Genomic DNA, 25,394 nt, shown 5'->3' on the forward strand with positions numbered 1-25,394 from the left:
TTTGCTGCCTAAGTGTATTAAAATAAATGACTTTATTTAGAATTTTATTTATATTACTTTGGTCTTATGATTTCTTTAAGCCCCGCCCACCATATTTCAATTTTTTGCTGCGGGGGGGGGGGGGGGGGGCTGGGTGTCCCTCTTTTGAATTTTGAAATGTTGGGAGGTATGATAATCTAGCCCTATATATAACACAGCAGCAAAACAGGTAGTGCTCAGAAACCAACTCCCACCAAGGGAAAGTATTGCAGATTCAATTCAGCCGCCTTCACGCTGACTAGTTCAATCCGATTGTAACACGCTCATTACTTACATGGTCCCATACGGATGACGTCATCATTCGGTGCCACTCCAAAGCACTCCATCAAACGCCTTCCAAAGATCACAGGACTCTTACATCAGATAAAAGCAAAGGTATTTATTTGGCATCAAAAAAGACGATGTACACATCACATCACAGGAAAAGGTAAAACATGTTTCATATAGATAAAACTGAACTTCTTCCTCAATGACCACTAATAACTGACTGACTAGACCGCTCTACTATACACCTGTACAACTCCTCCTCAAAATAGAACACCCAATCATAGCTGCAAAGTTCTAATTAACTGCTCACCAATCTAAACATATATATCTTAAGGTGAAATACAAAAAATCAGCAAGGTATATATAAGTTCAATGTAACGGGGGAAGGCATGTAGTAAATGCTTAACAAATTCATGCATAGTACAAAGAGGTGATAAAATAAAATATATAACATAACTGGTCTGATGAGAGGATACATTATTAACAGCAAAGTATCAACAATATAAATAAGATAGAAATAGAACCAATTATACATAATTCAAATTTGATCAAAATTTATATTATTTCATTTCTAATTAGCAAATAGCTTAACATCCCATTCAGAGTTCTAGGCACCCTAGTGTCCAATTGGAAAATCCAAAAAACTTCCCTTTGCCTGAGAATTTCTTCTCTATTTCTCCCTCTGGGGTGTCTGGGAATAGAATACACTGGAATGCCAAGAGGGAAAGATCTGAATTATGTTCTTTCTTAAAATGTAATAATACAGGGGTAGTGGACTCAGGGTCTTCAATTGACCTAAGATGCTCCAAAAAGCGATCTTTCAGGGGACGAGTAGTGAGCCCTACATACTGCTTATTGCACCACCTACTAAAGAAGAATTTTTGTCTAATCTGATATATATTACCTGTAACTTGAGAGTTAAATTTCAGGCCAAACAGTGCATATGAACAGGATTTGCATCTACTGCTATTGCATTTTAAAAAGCCAGGTTTTAAAGAGAGCCAATTTTCCTTTTTGTTTACCGGTAACAAAGAGGGCAAAAACATGTTGCCTAGGGTTTTAGCTTTACGAGAAATAAAGCCACATCCTTCATGCACTATTTCTCTAAGTCCATCATCAACTTCTAAGATAGACAAAGAGTTATGTATTATATTGCAAATTTGATGATACTCATTGCTATAAGTGGTGATGAACTTAGGTTTGTGCTCCAAGGAATTTGGCTTCCTTCTTTGAAGAAACAGGGAACCCCTTTCCAGAACATCTACTTGATTTTTAGCACTCTCTAGGTTATTCTTATTATAACCCCTTTCTAAGAAGCGATCGGTTAACTCCTTAGCATATAATTCATATTTCTCTGAGTTAGTACAATTGTGTTTGACTTTCATGTACTGACTCTTAGGTATAGATACAATAGATTGTCTGGGGTGACAATATTTAGCATTAAGAATAGTGTTCCCAGACACCTCTTTATGGTACAGTTCCACTTCAAAAATTTGTTTTCAACACTAGAATGTAATTCAATATCAAGGAAAGAAACTTTTTCTACACAGCTTACATAAGTAAATTTTAAATTCAGGTCGTTGTCCTGTAAAAATGCTACAAAAGGAACAAAGGTCTCCTCAGGACTCTTCCAAATAAATAGAAAGTCATCTATATAATGACCGAAATATAAAATATGTTCTCTGAAGGGGTTAGAATCCCCAAAGACGCAGAACAGCTCCCACCAACCTTTATATAGGTTGGCATAGGAGGGGGCAAACTTCACCCACATAGCTGTTCCGCGTCTCCTTATGAGTGAGGAGAAAATCAATTTTCCTTAAAATAAATTCTTTCAATTCTGCACTGTAATTAGAAGAGTAATTAAGGAAAAACTCAACAGCCCTTATACCCATGTCATGAGGGATACAAGTATAAAGGGAAACGACATCCACTGATATGAATGAATAACCTGCTTCACATTTTAACTTTTAAATATGCATAATGACACCAATAGTGTCTCTCACATAACTCATTAGTTTCTCTACTAACGGTGGCAAATAAGCATCAATTATCTCTTATAGTGGCTCAATCAAAGAACCAACTCCAGCCGCTATTGGGCGTCCCGGTGGCTTATACATGCTTTTATGAATTTTTTGGAAAATAGTGGAAAATTGCCACTTTAGGATACTTGACTGTCAAAAATGGAATTAAGCTCCTTGTGAAAGCGAAAAGCAACCTGAATGTTTAGGCAAGTGACTATTTCAATAGATTATTAATCTAATGTGTGCAAGGAGCTGACAGAAGTCAAAACTGCAATTTTGCAATAAACTTTAGCAAAAATGCTTTTACAAAAGTTATTACTGTTCTTTTTTGTGAAATATGCACATATGCTGTGAGTCCCCCCATGTATCAGGATTAAAAAAAAAAAAACTTCTCAGAAAGACAGCAGTGGCTAGTATGGCGCTAATAAAGTCTTCACTCATATACGTATGTACTTTGAACTCTTGCACATGCTCAGTAGTAGCTGTTGCCTCAGAAACTGTGCATATAAAAGATTGTGCACGATGTCATAATGGAAGTAAAAGGTCTATTAAAAATTTAATTTTGACTTTAGTGTCTCCCTTAACTCCATTTAACTCTCAACAGGAGTTTGACCATGATGAAGCCACAAATGGTAGCAACAGGGTAGTCACTATGTTGCATTCCTGTTCCAAAGAATTGCAGATATCATGTGATCTAAACTCAAGTAAGAATGACATCATCATTTAACCACTACTAATAAAGCTCTCTCTCTTAAATGCCCCCTTTAGTACCATAACTAGATATTTTAGAAAATACTATTGATACTGACATGTAAAGTAAGCCAACATTAGTATAAGCCACCAAGAGATTCAATATTCCTGTCTGTATCTAAAAAGATACCGGCATTGAAGGACAGGAATGTCCAAATGAAACTCTCATGATTCAGATAGTGCATGTAATTTTAAACAACTTTCCAATTAACTTTTATCATCAAACTGGCTTTATTCTCTTGGTATTTTTTGTTAAAGGCTAAACCTAAGTCGGCTCATAGGCTGATTTCTAAGACTCTGCAGTTGTGATATCTGGGTCTACCCAAAGGTATGTCCAATATGCCCTTCAATACATAAAGTCAGAGGAGGGGGCTTACAAGTGGAGTGATAAATTATCACGCACCCACATACGGACACATTTGTCCGTTTGCGGACGCACAATAAGTAATCAGCCATTACAAGTGGCTGGTTATTGCTACCGTGAGCTTGCGATAACAATTAGCGCTTATAAAATTATCCAGAGAGCAGAACTCTGATTCATTTTATAAATGTGCCCCAAATGCCCCAAAATACAGTGTAGTGTATTTTATTAAAAAATAGGGGCCGTGTCTGAACAGCAGTCACAACGGTCTCACTCTCTGGAGCTCTAACCGAGCCTCTATTCGCCAATTAAAAGATCATTCTACAATAAAACATCATGAAGTCTCACTTTAAAGTGGCGCTTATTCAACTGAATTTACGCTGTATTCTTGATATTGGAGCTTAAAATCAGAAGACAAGGGCCTAGAGCGGCGGCACATCATAGGCAGCGCCACCCCCCTTGGTAATGCGAGGGATTTTGTCTTGGTCACCCGCACTGACATCTCAACAGGGATCTCACACATTCAATAATATAAGGAATACCCCAGAAAAGCAATGAAAACATCACCAGGGAAAAAGGCATCAATATTTCATAAACAAAATGCTGAAGAAGCAGATCTAACAGATGGATATAATATTCATTGGCCAAAACTTGAAGCATTATGCTGGCACCTCATCGCATCTGCACCACTAAACTACCTGTTAAGTCGCTTCCCCGAAGAGGGCTTCATAATATTGGCACCCGCTGAATCAACGGGGAAGAACCTCCCCACCACAAGTTGCCAACAAAGAGGGCCTCAACACCCAACTATTACACTCACCATGCGGCACAAACCACCACGAGATATTGTACAAAATATCCTGGAGGAAAACAACTCACTGGGTATCCACCAGATACAACGATCGCGCCGCTGCAGGTGGGAAAAAATAACTCACCAAACAAGTCTGAGGGGAGGTCAGTGGGCGACTCCCATGCGGACATCATGGATCACAAAAACAACATCCATCTGTAGTGACACCCGGATCAGATATTAGCAAACTATCCAAAATCCGACCAGAGGCTTCCTACAAGTGGAAAGATAATATACAACATACAGACATACTAAGTTGGGTAGTGAGGGACATTGATATGGGGCCTCCATTAAATTTGATGCTCGCTACCAATCAACTGTAAAAGGGCCCCATTTACTTCACAAAATTTCACTAGAAAAAAGCTTTGGGTTTGACAAAGACTAAATATTCCTATATAAGGATATAAACACAAGTCCTGAAAGACAAAAAAGAGAGGTGCCCTTGGTGCAGCAAATTCTGAGAGAGTGGACCAACAACAGCAACACGACGATTCAGTACTCACAAAGGAGATTGCACATCCAGTGCAATAGTAGGCAAGCCTCGGTCATCTGGCCTCCCCAACTGGCCAGATTATCAGGATTCCCTTGGATGAGAGCAGCCTGTCAACAAAGAGAGGACTGGCAGGCTCTACAAATCTCAGTGATAGCGTTTCTCCCCGGCAGTGACGTTATCAAGCACAATCACATGACCAGGCAGCAAGTGGAGACGCCGAGAGGGAGCAGTAAATGCTAGGAGCGGTGTAAGAGCTCCAGAGTTAAGAAAAAAACTACAACAGACGGAGAGTCAGCTATTGGGAAACAAAGCCTGAGAAATTTTGGCGTCCTAAGTCGGCAAGTGGTACCGGAAACTGAGTCACTTATCGAATCCTGTTCCTGTTCTCAGCTGATCTGCCACTGGGTAGTCAGCCGAGCGGCTCTGAAGCTTCGGCTTGCCTACTATTGCACACAATTAACCATTTCTTTCTTGTGTGGTCCAATTTGTTGTTTCTCACTATATAAGGATAAACAATCCCAGCTTCCCACGGATTAGCATTCACAATTTTTTCATCTTGTTTATCTAAGTTTAATCTGTTTCCCACTGTTATAATGAAGCACTAGTTAATTATCTGTCACACTGTATGCACTGAGAAGATATCAGTAATGTACTCTATGTTACGGTATTGAATTGGGTATGCTAACTGTACCCCGATCACCATTGCTGTGTTTGTGTCCTGTTTGGGAGTTCGGGGGGGGGGCCCTGGGGATGTATATTTCATAGGGGATGCAGAGTGGGTGTCATTACTATAAACATATGGGGGCCTATTTATTAATATGCGAGCGGACATGATCCGATATTGCGGATCAAGTCTGCCACACATCGATAAATGCCGACAGCATATGGTGTCAGAATTTAACATTGCACCAGCAGTTCTGGTGAACTGCTGGTGCAACGCTGCCCCCTGCAGATTCGCGGCCAATCAGCCACCAGTAAGGGGTGTCAATCAACCCGATCGTATTGGATCGGGTTGATTTTCGGCGATGTCTGTTTGCCGCCTCAGAGCAGGTGAACAGGTTATGATGAGAAGACTCGGCAGAAACACAGGGCTTCAAGCTCCATACGGAGTTTGATAAATATGCCCCTTGGTCACTACTACATGTAAACCTAGAAGAATACAAATGTAACCCTCGTGGGGTAATACAAAGAAAGACCAAACTTAGTGAATACCATAATATGCTGCACAGCAAGACTTACACATAGCATTGTTATACAGCTGTTACTGTGAAGATAATATTTACACACAACTCGTCAATAGGTTAAATGAGATACTGTGCCTCCATTGTTCAAATATTACTGTTTGTCTTAACAGGGTTTTTGCTGTTTATGGGGTAGTTCTTTGAACCCTTTAATATGATATATAGCTTCACTATACAATATATTTTATAATATGTGTTTCTTTTGCTGACATATGTCGGTGATCTGGCTTAGACCTCTAGATAACTTAACTAGATTTGTTCATGTTCATAATGCTATTATATAAAACATAAACAAGGATCCAAGAGGGATCCGTATAATTTGTATTAGGAAAAATGAGGACAATTAACAAAATACTCAACAATGAATCTTGTACAATATCTATATTTTTGTGGATATAACACAAATGTATCTCAAGCATAATGTTTGTATTTATACCAAATGTATGATTCTGTGTATACTTGACTTTTGTACTATGCAGTTCCTCAATAAAAATATTAAATAAAAAAATAAAGATAGCAGCATCTTTATTTTTTTAATAAAATAATTCCACTAGGCATTATTTTGGGGGTAAAGTTGACAGGATTGGGGTGTTAGAAAAAAACGGCACTGAAAAGTGCCTTAACATTGCGGTCTATGGGAACTGTGTGTTCCCTATAAATAATGTATATGCTTATATACATATATATTAATGTATTATATACACATATTAACACATAAATATATATGTATATAATCATATACATATATATTTACAATTGCTGCCATCGCTGAATCAGGTACTCTAATGCTGCATCTCACGGCATCAGAACGAGGCTCCTATTGGCTCGTGTTCATATTGCTGACAACTTGTAATACCAGCGCACATTAGCGTCCGCTAGTATTACACAGTAGAGCACAAATGTCACTTTCATGTAAGTGATATTTAGCGCTCCATGTGTAATCTGGCCCGAAATACATTTTATAAGCGTAATATTTAAATGATTCCCTGCCTCCCTCTGGTCATGGGTGCCACCATGTATAAATGTATCTTTCACTACATTCCAGTGCTTCCCTGTTAGCGCATGTGCAGCAACTCTTTCATATACCTGCAGTGTAACTAGGTTCTATAATGGCAGAACCCTTGATTAGAAGGAGGTGCATGAAATGTATCTAGTGTTTAGCGTCTCTTTAATTACTTAACAAGTCATGGAAATGATAACTCTAAAAACATAATTTATGCTTACCTGATAAATTTATTTCTCTTGTAGTGTATTCAGTCCACGGGTCATCCATTACTTATGGGATTATATCTCCTTCCCAACAGGAAGTTGCAAGAGGATCACCCAAGCAGAGCTGCTATATAGCTCCTCCCCTCACATGTCATATCCAGTCATTCGACTGAAACAAGACAAGAAAGGAAAAACCATAGGGTGCAGTGGTGACTGTAGTTTGAATTAAAAATTTAGATCTGCCTTAAAAGACAGGGCGGGCCGTGGACTAAATACACTACAAGAGAAATAAATTTATCAGGTAAGCATAAATTATGTTTTCTCTTGTTAAGTGTATTCAGTCCATGGGTCATCCATTACTTATGGGATACCAATACCAAAGCTAAAGTACACGGATGATGGGAGGGACAAGGCAGGAACTTTAAACGGAAGGAACCACTGCCTGTAGAACCTTTCTCCCAAAAACAGCCTCCGAAGAAGCAAAAGTGTCAAATTTGTAAAATTTTGAAAAAGTGTGAAGTGAAGACCAAGTTGCAGCCTTGCAAATCTGTTCAACAGAGGCCTCATTCTTAAAGGCCCAGGTGGAAGCCACAGCTCTAGTGGAATGAGCTGTAACTCTTTCAGGAGGCTGCTGTCCAACAGTCTCATAGGCTAAGCGTATTATGCTACGAAGCCAAAAGGAGAGAGAGGTAGCCAAAGCTTTTTGACCTCTCCTCTGTCCAGAGTAAACGACAAACAGGGAAGAAGTTTGACGAAAATCTTTAGTTGCCTGCACATAGAACTTCAGGGCACGGACTACGTCCAGATTATGCAAGAGTCGTTCCTTCTTTGAAGAAGGGTTAGGACACAGTGATGGAACAACAATCTCTTGATTGATATTCCTGTTAGAAACTACCTTAGGTAAGAACCCAGGTTTAGTACGCAGAACTACCTTGTCTGAATGGAAAATCAGATAAGGAGAATCACAATGTAAGGCAGATAACTCAGAGACTCTTCGAGCCGAGGAAATAGCCATCAAAAACAGAACTTTCCAAGATAACAGCTTAATATCAATGGAATGAAGGGGTTCGGGTAGGACGACATGTCCACTAGGTCTGCATACCAGGTCCTGCGTGGCCACGCAGGCGCTATCAGAATCACCAATGCTCTTTCCTGTTTGATCCTGGCAATCAGTCGAGGAAGCATCGGGAATGGTGGAAACACATAAGCCATGTTGAAGACCCAAGGGGCTGTCAGAGCATCTATCAGCACCGCTCCCGGGTCCCTGGACCAGGATCCGTAACAAGGAAGCTTGGCGTTCTGGCGAGACGCCATGAGATCCAGTTCTGGTTTGCCCCAACGATGGACCAGTTGAGTAAACACCTCCGGATGGAGTTCCCACTCCCCCGGATGAAAAGTCTGACGACTTGTGGATCGCTGACAGGTGGCAAGAGTGAGACTCTGCCCAGCGAATTATCTTTGAGACTTCTAACATCGCTAGGGAACTCCTGGTTCCCCCTTGATGGTTGATGTAAGCCACAGTCGTGACGTTGTCCGACTGGAATCTGATGAACCTCAGTGTTGCTAACTGAGGCCAAGCTAGAAGAGCATTGAATATTGCTCTTAACTCTAGAATATTTATTGGGAGGAGTTTCTCCTCCTGAGTCCACGATCCCTGAGCCTTCAGGGAGTTCCAGACTGCGCCCCAACCTAGAAGGCTGGCATCTGTTGTTACAATCGTCCAATCTGGCCTGCGAAAGGTCATACCCTTGGACAGATGGACACGAGAAAGCCACCAGAGAAGAGAATCTCTGGTCTCTTGATCCAGATTTAGTAGAGGGGACAAATCTGAGTAATCCCCATTCCACTGACTTAGCATGCATAATTGCAGCGGTCTGAGATGCAGGCGCGCAAATGGCACTATGTCCATTGCCGCTACCATTAAGCCGATTACTTCCATGCACTGAGCCACTGACGGGCGTGGAATGGAATGAAGGACACTGCAAGCATTTAGAAGTTTTGATAACCTGGACTCCGTCAGGTAAATTTTCATCTCTACAGAATCTATAAGAGTCCCTAGGAAGGAGACTCTTGTGAGTGGTGATAGAGAACTCTTTTCAACGTTTACCTTCCACCCATGCGACCTCAGAAATGCCAGAACTATCTCTGTATGAGACTTGGCCCTTTGAAAGCTTGACGCCTGTATCAGGATGTCGTCTAGATACGGAGCCACCGCTATGCCTCGCGGTCTTAGAACCGCCAGAAGTGAGCCCAGAACCTTTGTAAAGATTCTCGGGGCCGTAGCCAACCCGAAGGGAAGAGCTACAAACTGGTAATGCCTGTCTAGAAAGGCAAATCTTAGGTACCGATAATGATCTTTGTGAATCGGTATATGAAGGTAGGCATCCTTTAAGTCTACCGTGGTCATGTATTGACCCTCTTGGATCATGGGTAGGATGGTTCGAATAGTTTCCATTTTGAATGATGGAACTCTTAGGAATTTGTTTAAGATTTTTAGGTCCAAGATTGGTCTGAAGGTTCCCTCTTTCTTGGGAACCACAAACAGATTTGAGTAAAACCCTTGCCCTTGTTCCGTCCTCGGAACTGGGTGGATCACCCCCAATACTAAGAGGTCTTGCACACAACGTAGAAATGCCTCTTTCTTTATTTGGTTTGCTGATAACCTTGAAAGATGAAATCTCCCTTGTGGAGGAGATGCTTTGAAGTCCAGAAGATATCCCTGAGATATGATCTCCAACGCCCAGGGATCCTGGAGATCTCTTGCCCAAGCCTGGGCGAAGAGAGATAGTCTGCCCCCCACTAGATCCGTTTCCGGATAGGGGGCCCTCTCTTCATGCTGTCTTAGGGGCAGAAGAAGGCTTTCTGGCCTGCTTGCCCTTGTTCCAGGACTGGTTAGTTTTCCAGCCCTGTCTGTAACGAGCAACAGGTCCTTCCTGTTTTGGAGCGGAGGAAGTTGATGCTGCTCCTGCCTTGAAATTACAAAAGGCACGAAAATTAGACTGTTTGGCCTTTGACTTGGCCCTGTCCTGAGGAAGAGTATGACCCTTACCCCCAGTAATGTCAGCAATAATTTCTTTCAAGCCGGGCCCGAATAAGGTCTGCCCTTTGAAAGGAATATTAAGCAATTTAGATATAGAAGTCACGTCAGCTGTCCAGGATTTAAGCCATAGCGCTCTGCGCGCCTGAATGGCGAATCCGGAGTTCTTAGCCGTTAGTTTGGTTAAATGTACAACGGCATCAGAAACAAATGCATTAGCTAGCTTAAGTGCTTTAAGCTTGGCCATAATCTCATCCAATGGAGCTGTGCGAGTGGCCTCTTCCAGAGACTCAAACCAGAATGCCGCAGCCGCAGTGACAGGCGCAATGCATGCAAGGGGCTGTAAGATAAAAACTTGTTGAACAAACATTTTCTTAAGGTAACCTTCTAATTTTTTATCCATTGGATCCGAAAAAGCACAACTATCCTCCACCGGGATAGTGGTACGCTTAGCTAAAGTAGAAACTGCTCCCTCCACCTTAGGGACCGTCTGCCATAAGTCTCGTGTGGTGGCGTCTATCGGGAACATTTTTCTAAACATCGGAGGTGGGGAAAAAGGCACACCGGGTCTATCCCTCTCCTTGCTAATAATTTCTGTAAGCCTTTTAGGTATAGGAAAAACGTCAGTACACACCAGTACCACAAAGTATCTATCCAACCTACATACTTTCTCTGGAATTGCAACCGTGTTACAATCATTCAGAGCCGCTAATACCTCCCCTAGCAATACGCGGAGGTTCTCAAGCTTAAATTTAAAATTAGAAATTAATTCAGGCAATTTAGATAATACCTCTGTCATAACAGCAGCCATGTCTTGCAAAGTGATTTGTATGGGCCTCTCTGATGCACTTGACGCCACAATATCACGCGCCCCCTGAGCGGGAGGCGAAGGTACTGACACGTGAGGAGAGTTAGTCGGCATAACTTCCCCCTCGTTGTCTGGTGATAATTTCTTTACAGATATAGATTGACTTTTATTCAAAGTGACATCAATACATTTAGTACACATATTTCTGTGGGGCTCCACATTGGCCTTCAAACATAGTGAACAAGCAGATTCATCTGTGTCAGACATGTTTAAACAGACTCACAATGAGACTAGCAAGCTTGGAAAAACCTTTCAAGTAAATTTACAAGCAATATAAAAAACGCTACTGCGCCTTTAAGAAGCACAAAAAAAGTCACAGTTGAAATAACAAAGAACCAAATCAGCTATAGCAACCAAATCTTCACAGTAAAAGTATTAAGTTAGAAGAGTATTGCACCCACTAGCAAATGGATGATTAACCCCTTAATACCCAAAAACGGATAATCAAATTAACAATTAACGTTTTTTATCACAATCAAATACACTGTCACAGGTCTGCTGTGACTGATTACCTCCCTCAAAATGACTTTTGAAGACCCCTGAGCTCTCTAGAGACGTCCTGGATCAAGGCGGAAGAAGCAGGAAGACTGAAACTGAATTTTTACTGCGCAAAAAAGCGCTAAAATAGGCTCCTCCCACTCCTATTACAACAGTGGGAAACCTCAGTTAATCGTTTCTATATAGAAATAAACAACAGCCATGTGGAAAATTTCATGCCCCAAAAGATTTATCACCAAAGTACCTCACAAAAAACGAATAACATGCCAGTAAACGTTTTAAACATACACTTTAAAAGTTAGATAGTGTTATTAATAAGCCTGCTACCAGTCGCTTCTACTGCAGTTAAGGCTTATACAATACTTCGGTATTAACAGTATTTTCTTAGTCAAATTCCATTCCTTAGAAAATTACTTATTGTACATACATTCATCAGCCTGATACCAGTCGCCGCTGCATTTAAGGCTGTACTTACATTACATCGGTATCAGCAGTATTTTCTTAGTCAATTCCATTCCTTAGAAAAATAATTTACTGCACATACCTCGTTTGCAGGATTCCCCGCATGCTATTCCCTTTCTGAAAGTTACCCCACTCCTCAGAATGTGCGAGAACAGCCAGTGGATCTTAGTTACTTCTGCTAAGATCATAGAAAACGCAGGCAGATTCTTCTTCTAAATACTGCCTGAGAACAAACAGCACACTCCAGTGCCATTTAAAATAACAAACTTTTGATTGAAGAAATAAACTAAGTATAAAAACACCACAGACCTCTCACAACGACCTATCTAGTTGATTTGCAAGAGAATGACTGGATATGACATGTGAGGGGAGGAGCTATATAGCAGCTCTGCTTGGGTGATCCTCTTGCAACTTCCTGTTGGGAAGGAGATATAATCCCATAAGTAATGGATGACCCGTGGACTGAATACACTTAACAAGAGAAGAGAAATAAGAATTTATTTGTATATTATACCTAAATCTATTGCTTTATAACATATTGGTCAGAATTTTATTTTATGTGATTTCTTTACTATTGAGTTTTGATCACCATTATCAGAACATGATTAATAAGTCTTTTTTGCTTGTCTTTCTCAGATAACCCAAACAAAGCTGTAATGGTTGAGTATGAACCATTTGTGCATGAGGCACTGACATTCTCACTGTGGGATTATGGGGTCTTTGCTATTATGCTTCTGGCATCTACAGGCATTGGGTTATTTTATGCTCTCTATAGTGGTGGGCAAAAGACCTCAGAAGATTTCTTTACTGGCGGTAGGAAGATGCGAGCCCTGCCTGTTGGTCTGTCTCTGGCTGCCAGCTTTATGTCAGCAGTACAAGTCCTCGGCGTGCCTGCAGAAGCATATCGCTATGGTGCAAAGTTCTTGCAGATGTGCCTGGGACAGTGTATCAACACTTTCCTGACTACCTACATTTTCATACCAGTCTTCTACAGGTTGGGGATCACCAGCACTTTCCAGGTAGGAAAGCTACACTTTCTTAATGTGTAACCTGCAATTTATGCATTGGTACTCCATGTCTTCGGTGGTTAGTATTTACAAATCTAGAATGGGATCTTAGGGATGGGCAGTAAAACACCTTCACATGGCCATCTAGACTGAAAAAGGCAATGGGGCCGTATACCCCTGTTTCCACGTGAGCCTTTACGCTCGCCGGAAACAGGATTTAAGAAGCTGTTCCTTAAGACCACTGCTCATACACTTCCTCTGAAATTGGGTTGATTGACACCCCCTGCTAGTGGACGATTGGCCGCGAATCTGCAGGGGGCGGCATTGCACAAGCAGTTCACCAGAACTACTTGTGCAATGATAAATGCCGACAGCATATGCTGACGGCATTTATCGATGTCTGGCGGACATGATCACTTCAGCGGATCTGTGTCACCAGAACTGCTTGTGCAATGATAAATGCTGACGGCATTTATCGGTCTGGCGGACATGATCCACTACAGCGGATCATGTCCGTCAGACAATTGATAAATCGCCCCAATGACTTAACAGATTTTAGGATTATAGTCATAAAATGAGGAAGTTGCTAAAACCTTTTTTTCTGTGCAAATCCATAGGTGGTAACACGTCTCTAGATATCACAAACTCTATATAAAAATTGTGAATACTTAATACATCAGGCACTGTGGGCTCCATTTATCAATATGTGGTGGTAAAGGCAGCTCTTCACCACCTCTGAGCTGGCAATTTAAAAGCACCCCGGACTAATCCAACCAAAGTGCTTGACAGCTCTTGAGTGATTGGTTATGTGAGAGCATCTGCTCTTGTGCAGTGATGTATGTGGACTGTGTGATGATGCATGATGATTTGATACGTTACTCACTAAGCTCCCCGTGCTGTATGTGTATTTTTATAAATTTAGTGTAATGCTATTAGCTCCATGACCATATTTGTCTCAAGATCTTCATCACCTGCCTAACCCTAATCTAAGGTTCCTTTATTCTCGCCATTTAGTATCTGGAGCTGAGATTTTGCAGAGGCGTCCGGCTCTTTGGCACTATTCAGTACTTGGTGGGAACAGTAAGTGCCTGGATTATGGGGGTTACAACTTGTAGTGAGTATCATGTTATAATATTTTGAATTCTGTATTTACAGACACTATACACAGGAATTGTGATCTACGCTCCAGCCTTAATACTTAATCAAGGTTACTATTATAATCGTTATTATTATTCCTTCTACAGTGCACAATATTTGCTATCCTATACAGATATTTGTTTCTCTTTTAGTCACTGGTTTGGACATTTGGACTTCTCTGTTCTCTACTGGAGCAATATGCACTTTGTATACATCTATGGTAAGTTAAAACAATCTTACCCCATGAACAACAGGCTCTTGCTCCCAAAATAAATTGAATGCACAATATATACCCAATTCAAGTGCCTTATAAGTGTGTAATTATTTTGAATACTTCTGAGTTGCCATATTGTTTGTTTTGTGTTTCTTCTAGGGTGGTATGAAAGCTGTAATATGGACAGATGTATTTCAGGTGATTGTTATGCTCTCAGGGTTCTTTGCAATTATTATCCGAGGTACCCTGCTGGTTGGAGGAGTCACAGATGTTCTGGATATTGCAAGGAATTACTCTAGGATTAACTTTGGGGAGTACGTATATACTTTGAAAAAATAAGTTACGCATATTACTCTGCGGACCAGACACTCTAAAGCTCAGGCAAGATTATCAAAATGGAACCATTAGCACTGCACAATCACTCACGAGATTTTAGAAAGGCAAATTTTGTCTAAAGTTCTCTCACAGCCCTAATGATATTTTCTTTGAGTTCATTGAGTTATCAGGAGTATACTAAACAATGAGCAAACTGCACTGAAAATATATGAGAATTTATATAAGTGCCGGGTGTTCCCCAGTTAAAGGGACAGTATACACCAATTTTCATATAACTGCGTGTAATAGACACTACTATAAAGAATAATATGCACAGATACTGATATTAAAAAAAAAACAGTATAAAACCGTTTAAACTTACTTAGAAGCTTCCAGTTAAGTTCTGTTTAAAGGTTACTGGAACACCCACTGCAAGACCCTTTACACAAACCAAAGCAAGCTAAAGTAGGTATACGTCGGTATTCTCCTAAAACTTTGGGGCTTGCTTAGGAGTCTGAAAATCAGAGCAATGTTATTTAAAAATAAGTAAAACTATCCATTTAAAAAAAAAATATATGGGCTATTTAAATAGATATGCAAAGAAAAAACAAGTGTATAATGTCCCTTTAATATCACTTTCCTCTGTGAGATTCTGCATTCCAAAGAGTTTTATTACTGTTTATAATCTCACTTGGACGTCTAGGCTCCACCATCTTTCTTGGATAATTAATTGATTTCTGCACTTGTGAAGTCTTTGCAAGGATTTTACACTGAGTGTTTAGCCCCTTAATGACCACAGCACTTTTCCATTTTCTGTCCATTTGGGACCAAGGCTATTTTTACATTATTGCAGTGTTTGTGTTTAGCTGTAATTTTCCTCTTGCTCTTTTACTGTACCCACACATATTATATACTGTGTTTCTCGCCATTAAATGGACTTTCTAAAGATACCATTATTTTCATCATATCTTATCATTTACTATAAAAAAATATATAAAATATGAGAAAAAAATGGAAAAAAACACACTTTTTCTAACTTTGTCCCCCAAAATCTGTTACACATATACAACCACCAAAAAACACCCATGCTAAATAGTTTCTAAATTTTGTCCAGAGTTTAGAAATACCCAATGTTTACATGTTCTTTGCTTTTTTTGCAAGTTATAGGGCAATAAATATAAGTTGCACTTTGCTATTTCCAAACCACTTTTTTTCAAAATTAGCGCTAGTTACATTAGAACACTGATATCTTTCAGGAATCCCTGAATATCCATTAACATGTAGATATGTTTTTTTTAGAAGACATCCCAAAGTATTGATCTAGGCCCATTTTGGTATATTTCATGCCACCATTTCACCACCAAATGCGATCAAATAAAGAAAATTGTTCACTTTTTCACAAATATTTTCACAAACTTTAGGATTCTCACTGAAATTATTTACAAACAGCTTGTGCAATTATGGCATAAATGGTTGTAAATTTTTCTCTGGGATCCCCTTTGTTCAGAAACAGCAGACATATATGGCTTTGACGTTGCTTTTTGGTAATTAGAAGGCCGCTAAATGCCACTGCGCACCATGCGTGTATTATGCCCAGCAGGGAAGGGGTTAATAAGGGAGCATGTAGGGAGCTTTTTGGGGTCATTTTAGCTTTAGTGTAGTGTAGTAGACAACCCAAAGTATTGATCTAGGCCCATTTTGGTATATTTCATGCCACCATTTCACCGCCAAATGCGATCAAATAAAGAAAAACGTTAAATTTTTCAAAATATTAGATTTCTCACTGAGATCATTTACAAACATTTTGTGCAATTATGGCACAAATGGTTGTAAATGCTTCTCTGGGGTCTCCTTTGTTAAAAAATAGCAGACATATATGGATTTGGTGTTGCTTTTTGGTAATTAGAAGGACGCTAAATGCCACTGCGCACAACACGTGAATTATGCCCAGCAATGAAGGGGTTAATTAGGTAGCTTGTAGGGAGTTTGCAGGGTTAATTTTAGCTTTAGTGTAGAGATCAGCTTCCCACCTGACACATCAGACCCCCTGATCCCTCCCAAAGAGCTCTCTTTCCTCCCCCACCCCAAAAATTGTCCCCGCCATCTTAAGTACTGGCAGAAAGTCTGCCAGTACTAAAATAAAAGGTATCCTTTTTTTTTATATAGCATATTTACATATGCTGCTGTGTAAGATTCCCCCCCTTAGTCCCCAACCTCCCTGATCCCCCCCAAAACAGCTTTCTAACCCTCCCCCTCTGCCTTATTGGGGGCCATCTTGGGTACTGGCAGCTGTCTGCCAGTACCTAGTTTGCATATAAAAATGTTTTTATTTTTTTTTATTTTTGGTTTTTCTGCAGTGTAGCTTCCCCCCCCCAGACTAATCCCCCACCCCCTCCCAGATCCCTTAGATGAGTTTTATCAGGGATTTTATCCCTCCTTTCTCCCCATAATAAAAAAACAGTTTCTGTAGTGTAAGTGGTTCCCACCCGCTCCCTCCCCGTGCACGCGCCCGCCCACCACCCCCTGTGCACGCGCGCGCACCCGTGCGCGCCCCCGGTGATACCGCCCCCGATCCCGCCCCCCTCTCTGACTAAGAAGCCATAGATGGCCGCCCACCCACCTCCCACTTCAGCTCCCACCCACCAACGAATGCGGCCATCGATGTCCGGTGTAGAGAGGGCCACAGAGCGGCTCTCTCTGCACCGGAGGGGTAAAAAATGTTATTGCAGGATGCCTCAATATCGAGGCATCCTGCAATAACCGGAAAACAGCTGGAAGTGATCAGGATCGCTTCCAGCTGCTTTCCAAACCGAGGACGTGCAGGGTACGTCCTTGGTCGTTAAGTGACTTTTTTAAGAGGACGTACCCTGCACGTCCTCGGTCATTAAGGGGTTAAACAAGCGTTTTATTAGGAAAAAACATGATTTCTTCATCCTTTTTGTAGACAAATACAGTAATTCTGAATCTGTACAAAATGCACATGTCAATAAATATACTAAACATTAGGAAGAGTGACAGCTTAATCAGAGAACTGACATGGCAGGCACAGAAAATTGGTTAAGAAGTCAAACGTGGCCAAACTATCGGCTAGATTACGAGTTTTTCATTATGAGCTGTGCGGTGCTAACGAGCAGTTTTGTCTCACCGCGCCAATAGGATTTTTTCTACCTTAAGGGACGCCATCTTGGATGACGTAATTTAAAGGAACCGTCATTCAGTAAGAAGCCGTCGTTTGAAGAGGATGCTCCGCGCCGGATGTCGTGAAGATGGAGCCGCTCCGTGTCGGATGGATGAAGATAGAATATGCCGTCTGGATGAAGACTTTTGCCCGTCTGGAGGACCACTTCGCCCGACTTGGATGAAGACTGAAAAACACAGACACAATGACACACACACTGCCTTCCCATATACAAAGCACCAATATATTTAAATCAGCTTATAGTACCCATACAAACATACAGTAATGAATCCATATTAGACCATAGACTAATAGTGTATCCACATGCACATCATTTTCTATTTTTGCATGTTAAAGGAATAGTCTAGTCAAAATTAAACTTTCATGATTCAGATAGAGCAGGCAATTTTAAGCAACTTTCTAATTTACTCCTATTAACAATTTTTCTTTGTTCTCATGGTATCTTTATTTGAATGTAAGCTCTTAGGAGCCGGACCATTTTTGGTTCAGAACCTGGGTAATGCGTGCTAATTGCTGGTTACATTTAGACACCAATCAGAAAGAAAAATTGATAATAGGAGTAAATTAGAAAGTTGCTTTATATTGCATGCCCTATCTGAATCATGAAAGTTTAATTTTGACTAGACTATTCCTTTAAGATCCCACATTAATCACCATGCTTGATGCCTTTCCTTACACACCACTTTTGCCAGTTTTGAGCACATCAGACTAGATCTATATCCCTTAGACCCTCGTTAGTGCAAGTTATGAGCTAGAAGCCCCTCTTTGTGTCAGTTTTGAGCACCCATCATACCCCAGATCAGACCCATGCCTCTGCATTCATTTCTTTATCCAAATCTCATAACAATCATCATCTACTGCTGGGAGATTTTCAAGTATCTCAGTGGGGTTTTGTATCCCTGCATCACTTAATATATCTGCACAGTTGATATGTGGGTACTCAGAATACCAATATAAAGAGGTGTTATAGCAACATTGAAATGTAATATGCAAAAGGGGGCAGTAACTAAGTAGATGATTGGTTCTAACCTTACCGCTAAGGAAGGAAAAGTAATAGATCAGAATGTAAGCTTGTCCCTGCCTTTAGAAATGTTGATTAATTGATGAGCCAGATATATTGATTGAGTTAAAGGTGTCCACCATTCCTAGCCTATAACTGTCCCATGATAAAAATGTCAGAAAACACAGGCAATGGGATTGTTGTTGGTGCAGAAAAACATACATCTTGGAGATTATTGAAGAGGTATCCTTAGTAATATGAAGTCCCTCAAATAATTTTAGAAAGGATGTGAAGTAGAGATTCATATATAACTATACAGTGCTCTAGTAACAATGCAGTGATTATATCTCTGTGTTTCCAAAGCTTTGACCCGGACCCCCGTAGGCGTTACACCTTTTGGACTTTCCTCCTGGGGAGCACTCTGCTTTGGCTATCCATGTATGGCATCAACCAAGCACAGGTTCAGCGCTATGTGGCTTGCAAATCAGAGAAGGAGGCCAAACTGTAAGTGACATTTTTTTTAATCTGATTTATGTTTAACTGTTTATAATTTGTTGTCTGATTTCTTGGATGGATATATTACTGTAATTCCCTAACATTTCCAATTAAAGGGACAGTATACACCAATTGTCATATAACTGCATGTAAAAGACTCGACTATAAAGAAGAATATGCACAGATACTGATCTAAAAATCCAGTATAAAACCTTTTAAAAACTCACTCAGAAGTTCCAGGTTTAGCACTTGATGAGATTAGCTTGAATACCCAGTGAAAAGAGGCTGGGAGAAGATACTCTTCTACCCCCCCCCCCCCTTCCCTGCAAATTAAAAAACAAATTGTACAAACAGGAGCCAGCGGTGGTCTGTAAACATGTGTATACATCTGATACTTTGGGGCTTAGTTAGGAGTCTGAAAATCAGCACAATGTTATTAAAAAAATAATCAAATCTATACATTGTTACAAAAACACTCTCAGATGGGAAATATACTGTAAATGGATCATCTATAAAACATTAATGCAAATAAATATCTAGTATACAATCAGAGGCGTAACTAGAAACCACAGGGCTTTGCACTTATTGCTTATAAATATTGCTCACAAGATGGACACTCAATTTAACGCACTTACTGAGGCTTTAAAGTGCAGCTCCCAGACTACGGAAGTCAAGTTGTCCACTAACCCGAGATCTGCTATTGATCCCCTATTCACAGGTCAATCAGAATTATTGCAATTTGTACTACCTACGGAAGAGAAATCAGGAACGTACCTAAATTTCACTACAAGGTATGGGAGCATGGATAAGACACCATCTTTAGCCAGATCATTGTCTCCAGGCAAAGTAGAGAAGATACCCTTGGTACTTACCTTGAGTTGTAGGGGGGAGCAGCGCCCTGCTGAGCGGACCTCAGCATTAGCACAACTCAGCTTGTTACTTCACCCAGATGAGGAAATACATCTGTTGTCTCTGGCCTCGCATTGGGGAGGTGCGCCTGGCTGCTGTGACCAATCTCCGGAATCACTGCACCTCTCCTCGCTCTTGGAGATGGAGCTGGCTGTTCAGTCTATAATCCCATCCGGAGCCGCACTTAGCTCCTCAAATCGTAGGCTAGGCTCACTCCTAATCAACTTGCAGAACACTCAGCATGGAGTTCCCTGCGGACATAGATCGGGAATTGGCTGACTATTGTGTTACCTAGGTCATGTAGATCCCAGTACGTTCAAGTGTTTTGCTGATGGCGTTTTTTCGATTTTGTATATTTTGAAGGCTTGACGTTAATTAAGTATCAGCTTGTGGTCTCATATGCTATACTTTATTTTACATCACATTCATGTTCATACCTATATTTCACCACCTCAGTTCAACCCCTCAATACTCCATAATTGCCTACACTGCATCTTAGGCCTATTATGTTTAATCAATGCTTAAGAAGGCAGAGAATTCCCCTGCTGGGATCTCCCACTACATTAGGATTGTAAATTCCGTCAATACCTGGTTTAACCACTGTAGCTCTTCATCTTCAGCCTCCTAACACTACGCAGTTTTATTGCACTGGTCTTTCTAACTCCCTAAAACATTATTATATTACCGCTAACTAATGTTGTATTGATTTTTGTATATTGGTGTGTGAGCTCTAAAAACCATTAGGAATACTACCGTAGCCTCCTGCATATTTTAACACCATTTTCTTGTTTTATGATAGCTTGCTAAAAGTCTTATGATTATACTGTATAGACTGCTGTGACTACTAAAGAGCATGGCTTTGCTTATGCATATAGGTACATGTATATAACTAATTGCTGTTAGTTGGTTGTGTTCTATTTCCTCCGTTCCTCCCCTTGGTGTGTCGTGGGTCCGGACTATGCAGAGGCATTGCAATTATATTGCTTTTCACTCTTATTTACTATATACTTTGGGGTCCAGAAGTGGCCCCTCCGCACTATATATTTAATCAATTGACCTATATCATTTCTATATTCCTATATTTTATCATTGCTTTTTCGGATTTGGATCCCCTATATAACATGGCGGATACATAACAAAAACTGGAGATTTCATGTTTATTACCCGTCTATAGAATCACTTTCAAGTTTTTAATGGATATGGGTTTGTGCATTAATATTTAAACTACTCATACCAGTTTGTGTTTTATTCATATCTTGTCACTACTGGGGGTTTTTAAGCCACATATTTTATAATCCCAACCCTACCTCCCAGTATTCTATACCCATGTTAAGCTCATCCTAGTAGTCTTTCACTACCCTATCCTTAATTCTACATATCACATTTTTTTTTACCTCATTTACATTCTAGTTTGTTCATATAAAGCCATATACACCTGTAGCCTCCCTTCCCTCACAATTATAGTTTATTTGCCTCCCTTCCATATCCACTCTCTATGCTTCCTTCCAGATGACATATTCTCTATATTACAATTGGCTAACATTCATCCAGCCTCATTTTATCACTCTTTACATCTAGGCGCTATTCACTCCCAAAGTGAGCGGCTCCGTATAATACTACCCGCCATAGTCATATAACCTATGCCGCACATTTATACTATTACAGATTAAAATGACCACGCTCTTAGGCAACCATGACACACATATTCCATTTTGCGAAATTATCCCTTTAAGCTTTAATACCCATATGTTTTTATAATCTCTGTTCTAATTTTTATACCCCAGGCAATAACTTAGAATATTACACACTGTAGATATATATCTTACGGCTAGAATAATGGAGAGTTGTGTTTGTACATTTGACACCGCTTTGCCCATCCCATTAAGTTCATAATGAGTCCAATAGAGATTCTACTAATCCACATCATAATAACACCACTGTGCCCATAAAACACCCGGACACGTCCCCTCCTCCCTTAACTTTAAAGCAGCTTTGGTCTGCTGACTCGCCCTATCCCTTATAAATAGGCCCAAGAGGGGCTTCCTAGTAACTACCATTCACTATTCATTTACCACTTCACCTGACCCTTTAGAGGTCAGTAATGTAGTTACCTCATTTATGTTACCCTTAAAGGGCCATAATACCCAAATGTTTAAACACTTGAAAGTGCTGCAGCATAGCTGTAAAAAGCTGACTAGAAAATATCACCTGAACATCTCTATGTAAAAAAGAAATATATTTTACCTCAAAAGTTCCTCAGTAGCCACATCCCATTGTAAAGGACTTCTAAGCAGCAAATCAGTATGTCTGTCCCAGGACAGCCGAAGGGATGAGCCTCGTGCACTCTCATGTTATTTCCCTATTCAGTGTAAGGAAGTTTACAATGAAATCTCATGAGAGTTAAGACTAATCTCATGAGATCACAGTAAAAGAGTTCATGACCTCAGCACTGCTGATTGGCTGCTGTTCATTTCTTCTTCTTTTTTTTATTTACCTGCAGCTGGGCAGCAGCTGAGTATAACTTTTTACACAGAACTTACTCTGCTGAGCTGAGGAAATTGTTAGGTAAAATATCTTCCTTTTTTACATAGAGATGCTCAGGTGATATTTTCCTGTCAGCTTTTTACAGTTATACTGCATCCGTTTCAAGTGATTTAGCATATGAGTATTATGTCCCTTTAAGAAAAAAGAGGTTCCATTTAAATGTACTGCATCTCATCATTGACGCTTGATTGCATACGCTTGCATGTTTCATATTAATATGTATGTATAATTCGCAAGCTATTCTTTGTACGCAGCAACTTTTGAAACAAGGCAATATTTTGGCCTGACAATATTTTGTATACTCATACATTTGTTGGCATTATATGAAAACCTCAATAAAAAATGTTATTTAAAAAAAAAATGCATGTTCTCTTTGAATCATGTCCCTTTTTAGCAATGTTTAAGTGCACTAGAAAATGTTTTGAGTATTAAGTCCCTTTAAGCAAGTGAGCACTGTCAATATTAGGTTAAACAGCTTTAATGTAAAAATATATTCTAATGTGTGTAATTACTGATTGTTTGCCTGCCTGATAGAAAATGTTTGATGTATCATTTAAGGGGTCATTGAAAATAAAATGAACTACAGGCATGTATTTATTCACTTCTGTTCTTCATTCATATTAAAACTTGCAGCCAATTTTCTTAGTTCTCTTGGTATCTTTTGTTGAAGACCATACCTAAGTATACAGCAATGCACTGTGGAGAGCTAGCTGGGAATTGTTGGCTGCATATATATATGCCTGTTGTCTTTGGCTCTTCTGATGTAATCAGCTAGCTTTCAGTAGAGCAGTGCTGCTCCTGAGCCTACCTAGGTGTTTACTCTTAAATGAAGGATACCAAGAGAACAAAGACAATATGATATAATAGAAGGTAATAGGAGAGTTGTTTCAAATTGAATACTCTATCAGAATCATGAAAGTTTAATTTTTTCTTTACTGTCCCTTTAAACCAATTTATTGTTCTCTTTTCTCTCTTTTCACAGAGCCATTCTTGTGAATCAAGTGGCTCTTTGCATCATTGTATTAAGCGCAGTCATCTGTGGAATTGTGATGTTCACATTTTACCACCTCTGCGACCCTCTTCAAGCTGGATATATCTCTGCTCCAGATCAAGTAAGGACCAAGCCTATATTCCATATCTCACTTAGGCCTAGCTTCTATTGATGTGGTAAATTGTGGAAACTGGTGATAAAAACATTCATCGCCATTAGTCTATGGAGATTGTTTTATGTTACCATCAGTTTCCACACTTAACCAGCTGAATGGAAATTAGGCCAAAGTCTATGAAGAAGAAATGTTTTGTTACCACCAAGTTTGGGCTACTTGCCATTGAGATGGTAAAGTTTGGAAACTGATGGTAACATAAAAAATCTCCATAGGCTTTAATGGAGATAAATATTTTTACCACAAGTTTCCAAACTTTACCACCTTAATGGAAACTAGACCTTTGTCTAGTAAAATAATTTAATATAATTTCAGCAACATAACAATAGGAAATATGTAATTAGAAAGTTTATATCTTCATAAATATAGGTTTGTTTTTAGCTTTGATAAAATGGATAAACTGCCTAACCTTATATAAGGATATATAGGATAGTACAATTTAGCTATGTGGAGTTATAACAAAAAGTTGGGTTAGTGAAGGTGTCTATTAATTGGCAGATTTATAGGTGACATGGCCCAGTAGAGTTATAAGTAGATAATATAGAAAAATAGCATAAATATCAGGGACAAGGGTTATATGGAAGTTTATATGGACAGATTGAAGAAGTTATAGGGAGGGTTAAATGGAAAAAGGAGTGATTATTTAGAAATATAAATAGTTCAACAGGAGCTAAAAAATATATTTACAGCTTTAAAATAATTATGCAATAAAAGGGACTTATCATCTATACATAACCATTTTATTGAAAATGTGTATTTGGGATAAAATTATAATGTGTTTTCCTCAGCTTAAAGGGACATGAAACCCAACATTTTTATTTCATAATTCAGGTAGAGAATACAATTTAAAAAAAAAGATTCCAATTTACTTCTATTATAATATTTGCTTCGTTCTCATGTTGTTCTTTTTTGAAGAGATATCTATATAGGTAACACGCAAATGTCTGTAGCACTACATGACAGGAAATAGTGCTCTTGCTAATGTATAACATTGTTGCAAAACTGCTGTCATATAGTGCTGCAGACACGTGCACACTCCTTCCATAGAAGTAAAATGGAAATTTGTTTAAAATTGTATGCTCTATCTAAATCATAAAATAAACTTTTTGCATTGTATGCCCCTTTAATTTGCACCCTTAAATATTGAAATTAATCCATGACATCAAGCTATGGCCTAATTCCCATTGAGTGGATGTTTGGAAACTGATGGTAGCATAAAAAATCACCATAGTCAATGGAGATTCTTCTTGAGCTATGTAACTGAATCAGCTGCTTATTTGTGGGCATTTAAACTAAATAAGAAGCTTGTGAATTC

At 39.6% G+C, this 25,394-nt stretch overlaps 1 protein-coding gene across 1 annotated transcript in view; it reads left to right on the forward strand.

Annotated features, from left to right (window-relative positions):
- Positions 1 to 3,992: 3,992 nt before the first annotated feature.
- Positions 3,993 to 25,394, forward strand: part of LOC128647250 (sodium/iodide cotransporter-like) — a 122,059-nt gene continuing 100,657 nt past the window's right edge. Inside the window, exons 1-8 of the mRNA XM_053700043.1 lie at positions 3,993 to 4,320; positions 12,733 to 13,115; positions 14,118 to 14,183; positions 14,259 to 14,310; positions 14,393 to 14,460; positions 14,614 to 14,768; positions 19,332 to 19,472; positions 23,899 to 24,028. Coding sequence (XP_053556018.1) covers positions 3,993 to 4,320; positions 12,733 to 13,115; positions 14,118 to 14,183; positions 14,259 to 14,310; positions 14,393 to 14,460; positions 14,614 to 14,768; positions 19,332 to 19,472; positions 23,899 to 24,028 — 1,323 coding nt within the window. The remainder of the gene's footprint in view (positions 4,321 to 12,732; positions 13,116 to 14,117; positions 14,184 to 14,258; positions 14,311 to 14,392; positions 14,461 to 14,613; positions 14,769 to 19,331; positions 19,473 to 23,898; positions 24,029 to 25,394) is intronic.

The sequence above is a fragment of the Bombina bombina genome, chromosome 2 (assembly GCF_027579735.1).
Source record: "Bombina bombina isolate aBomBom1 chromosome 2, aBomBom1.pri, whole genome shotgun sequence".
Classification (NCBI taxonomy): domain Eukaryota; kingdom Metazoa; phylum Chordata; class Amphibia; order Anura; family Bombinatoridae; genus Bombina; species Bombina bombina.